The 4,438-nt window shown below is 40.6% G+C and overlaps 1 protein-coding gene across 1 annotated transcript; it reads right to left on the reverse strand.

Annotated features, from left to right (window-relative positions):
• Positions 1-3,217: 3,217 nt before the first annotated feature.
• On the reverse strand, positions 3,218-4,162 carry LOC101027692 (olfactory receptor 2G3). The gene has a single exon (XM_003937054.3). It carries the CDS (start codon positions 4,160-4,162, stop codon positions 3,218-3,220), a length of 945 nt encoding a protein of 314 aa, XP_003937103.3.
• Positions 4,163-4,438: the final 276 nt, after the last annotated feature.

Here is a 4,438-nt window from a genome sequence, read left to right on the forward strand (position 1 = left end):
TGAACCTGGGAGGCGGAGGTTGCAGTGAGCCGAGATCGCACCATCGCACTCCAGCCTGGGTGACAGAGTGAGACTCCATCTCAAAAAAAAAAAAAAAAAAAAAAAAAAAAAAAGAATGTTATGTGCATTTCTTCAAAAATATCAACAGAAGCAATTTAAAAAACTTGAACCCTACAATAGACACTGGAATATGTTGGGGGAGGCTCTGTTTTTTTTAGAGGGGGTTTCACTCTGTCACCCAGGCTGGAATGCCGTCACATAATCATGGCTCACTGTCGCCTCAACCTCCCCAGGCTCAGAGGATTTTCCCACCTGAGCCCTCCCAGTAGTTGGGAACATGTCACTATGTCCTGATAATTTTTCATTTTTTGTAGAGAGAGGGTTTCACCATGTTGCCCAGGCTGGTCTCAAACTACTGGGCTCAAGCAAGCTGCCAGCCTCAGTCTTCCAAAGTGCTGGGATTACAGGCGTGAGCCACTGCACCCAACCAACACTGGAATGTTAGTGGTTATATTCAGGTCTAAGGTAATGAATAATTTTTATTTTCTTCTTTTTGTTCATTTCTGTTTTATAATATTTTAAAACATAAATATGCTTTAAAATGTGTTACTTTTAATAAAGTAAAAACTTTTTAAAAGTTTATTAAACTTTAAATAAAGAGGTAATAAACTTATAGAAGATATTTTCAATGCATGTACTAGACAAAAAATTCATGTCCAAAATGTACAACAAACTACAAATTAAGAAAAGACAATATCTCCTTCATTGAGCACTTAGTATTTGTTATCCACTACAGAAAGCACTTTACATGTATTGTATCATTTACTCCTTCTAACAACCTTCTCATGTATATACTGTTCCTTCCAGTTACAGATGAGGAAGTTGAGAGTCAGAGAAGTTAGGCTACTTGCCCGTTGTCACTAAATGGAGTTCATAAACGATGGAACTGGAATTGAAACCCTGCAGTCTGACTCCAGAGCCTGCTGCACTACACAACAGTGACAACAATCTCACGAAGAGATGTTAAACTCACTAGCAACCAGGGAATTGCAAATGAAACAAAAAATAATGTTGCCACGTTTCATCTATGAGATGGATGGACACATTAGAATGTTTGAGATCGATAAACAATGTGAAGCATTGGTGAGTGTGAGAGGTGTAGTTGGTATAACTATATGGAAAAAGACTTTGCAGTATCTAAAACATTGGAAATTTCTTTGATTCTGCAATCTGCAAAGTCTATTTCTATGCATTAAAAAATGTGTACATATGGAGAAATGCCCAAAGTCATTAGTCATAGAATGATTTAAATAGTGAAAATTTGGAAATAAACCAATATTCAACAATAGGAAATTGGACAACTGAAATAAGCTCAGAGGCTTATTAAAGAGAATGAGCTACCCCTATAATTATCAAATGAGCGGATGTCAGAAACATGAAGCTGAGTGAAAATTTTTTCTGAGTTGTACTGACATCATGCTACCACTTACAAAAATTTAAACACACGCAAGAACAATCCTACGCATTGCTCATGGATGCAATTGTGGTTGATTCAGGGAAATTTGAAATGCTCAAAGGGCACTTCAACTCTATCTGTTATTAGGTAATCCTTAAAAAAAAAAGAGACAGACCAAAAATGGCAAAATATTAACAAATGTTTCTTTTCTGTGGGGGAAAATGAAATCTTTGTTATATAATTTTCCATAATCTCTGTTTCTGTATCTCTATTTTTATCTGTTTCTGTCTATTGTTAGGTGCATATAGATATAGATATGCACAATGCACACATATATTTTTCTTTTATGAAATGTGTATATGGGTTAAGTATCCCTAATCCAAATATCCAAAATCTGAAATCCTCCAAAATCTGAAATCTTTTGAGTGCCCACTTGATGCTCTAAGGAATTCTCATTGGAGTGTTCAGATTTTGGATTTTCAGATGAGGGAGACTGAAACAGTAATTGTAATACAAATATTCCAAAATATGAAAAAAGCCAAAATCTGAAATGGTTCTGGTTCCAAGTGTATCTGATAAGGGATGATCAACTTGTGTCTGTTTTCTCAAATAAAAATGAGATTTATTAATTTTATTTTAAAGAAATTTTTATGGGTACATAGTAGGGGGATATATTTATGGGATACATGAGATATGTTAGTACAGGCAAACAAACCATAATAATCACATCATGGAATATAGGGTATCTATCCTCTCAAGCATTTATTCTTTGTTTTATAAACAATCTAATTATACTCTTTTAGTTATTTTTAAATATATGATTAAATTATTATTAATTATAGTCTCCCTACTGTGCTATTAAACACTGCCTCTTATTCATACTTTGTATTTTTTGCCGCCCGTTAAGTGTCCCCGCCTCTTCTCCTACTCCCTCCATCCCTAACGACCTTTCCTAACCTCTGGCAACCATCGTTCTATTCTCCACTTCCATGAGTTCAATTGCTTTGATTTTTTAGATCCCATAAATAAGGAAGACCATGTAAAGATTGTCTTTCTGTGCCTTCCTTATTTCACTTAACACGATAAGTTGCAGTTCCATTCGTATTGTTGCAAATAACGGAATCTCATTCTTGTCTATGGCTGAATAGTACTCCATTGTGTACGGGTACCATGTTTTCTTTATCCGTTCATCTGTGGATGAACATTTAGGTTGATTCCAAATCTCTTGGCTATTGTGAATAGTGCTGCAACAAACATGGGAGTGCAGAAATCTCTTGAATATACTGATTTCCTTTCTTTGGGTATAGAAGCAGCAGCGTGCTTGCTTGCTGGATTGTATGATAGCTCTACTTTTACTTTTTTGAAGAACTTCCAAACTGTTCTCCACAGTGGTTGTACTAATTTACATTACCATCAACAGTGTACAAGGGTTTTCTTTTCTCCACATCGTCACCAGCATTTGTTATTTCCTGACTTTTGGATAAAAGCCTTATCCAAAAGGCTTTTATGTCCTTGAACCACAAGGACATAGTCGTAAAGAAATCCTTTGCCTTCAATACTCAACTGAGTCTTTGGGTGACGGGAGCTGAACATTTTCCAATCAATGATAGACGACTTTCAGGTTAGGGCTGGCCACACCCTCTTCTGGCTGCTCACAGCTGCAGGAAGACTCAGGTTGATCAGATGAGGTACCTGTGTGGTACCAAATGAGCCCATCCAGTCTGCCCATGACTATGGACAACTCTGAAACATCCTGAGCCATTAAGCTGTCCTTCTGACTCTAAATATTTTCAGATAGGCCTCCTTTACATCCTTATTCCTGAGGCTGTAGATGATGGGATTGAAGAAGGCAGAGATGACATTGTAGAACAGCGCTAGCTTCTTGTCCCACTCTGGGTCATACCAAGAACCGGGCCTCATGTACATGATGATGGCCGGTCCGTAGAACATGGTGACCACAGTGACGTGGGAAGCACACGTGGAGAAGGACTTGAGCCTCCCCTGCACTGAGCGGATTCTGAAGATAGAGGCAAAGATGAGTACGTAAGAGGCCAGGATGAAGGAGAGTGGGACCAAAAGCAGGAGGAAACCCAAAATGAAGTCCAGCCTGTCATTAAAAGATGTGTCTGCACAGGCCAACTTCAGGACAGCAGGGACCTCACAGAAGAAGTGGTTTATCTTGTAGGGGCCACAATAAGGCAGATGCAAGGTGAAGACAGTGTAGATCAGGGCCCCAGCTATGCTAATGGACCAACAGACAATGACCGTCTTGACACAAATGGAATGGCTCATGAGTAGCGTATAGTGAAGGGGGAAGCAAATGGCAACGTACCTGTCATAGGCCATAATGGCATAGAGGACACACTCAGCAATGCCCAGGACCAAGAAGATGAACATCTGGGCTGCACAAGCTCCCCAAGAGATGGTCCTCTGTGGACATACCATATTAACCAACATCTGGGGCACAGTGGTAGTGACATAGCTCATGTCCACCAGAGAGAGGACGCTGAGAAAAAGGTACATGGGCGTGTGGAGGTGTGAGTCCAGGAAGATCAGCATGACGATGAGTCCATTGCCCACAAGGGTGGTGAGGTAGAGGAGTAGGAAGAGGGCAAACAGGGCCATTCTGACCTGCGTCTCACTGGAGAAGCCGAGGAGGATGAACTCGGACACAGAGCTCTGGTTTTCCTTGCCGAGGCTCTGCATGGTGATCTGCCTTATAAGGAGAGACAAAGACTTCCCTGCTCTGTCCCTGCCCTTGGCAAAGGAAGGCCAGGATTGACAGAAGGTGAGCTGCACACAGCACCATGCACAGTAGCTTGCACAGATTAGGTCAAACCTTTATTGAGTTGGATGAAAAGGACTAGGAAGCCCGGGCAGCTGTGGCATGGGGTAACACATCAGGTCTGGATTCATGCCCGTGATGCAGGACAGGATGCCCAACTGCCCACGGGGACTTCTCTGGGAACCACCCCCATCATA

The sequence above is a fragment of the Saimiri boliviensis genome, chromosome 11 (assembly GCF_048565385.1).
Source record: "Saimiri boliviensis isolate mSaiBol1 chromosome 11, mSaiBol1.pri, whole genome shotgun sequence".
In the NCBI taxonomy this organism is placed as follows: Eukaryota; Metazoa; Chordata; class Mammalia; order Primates; family Cebidae; genus Saimiri; species Saimiri boliviensis.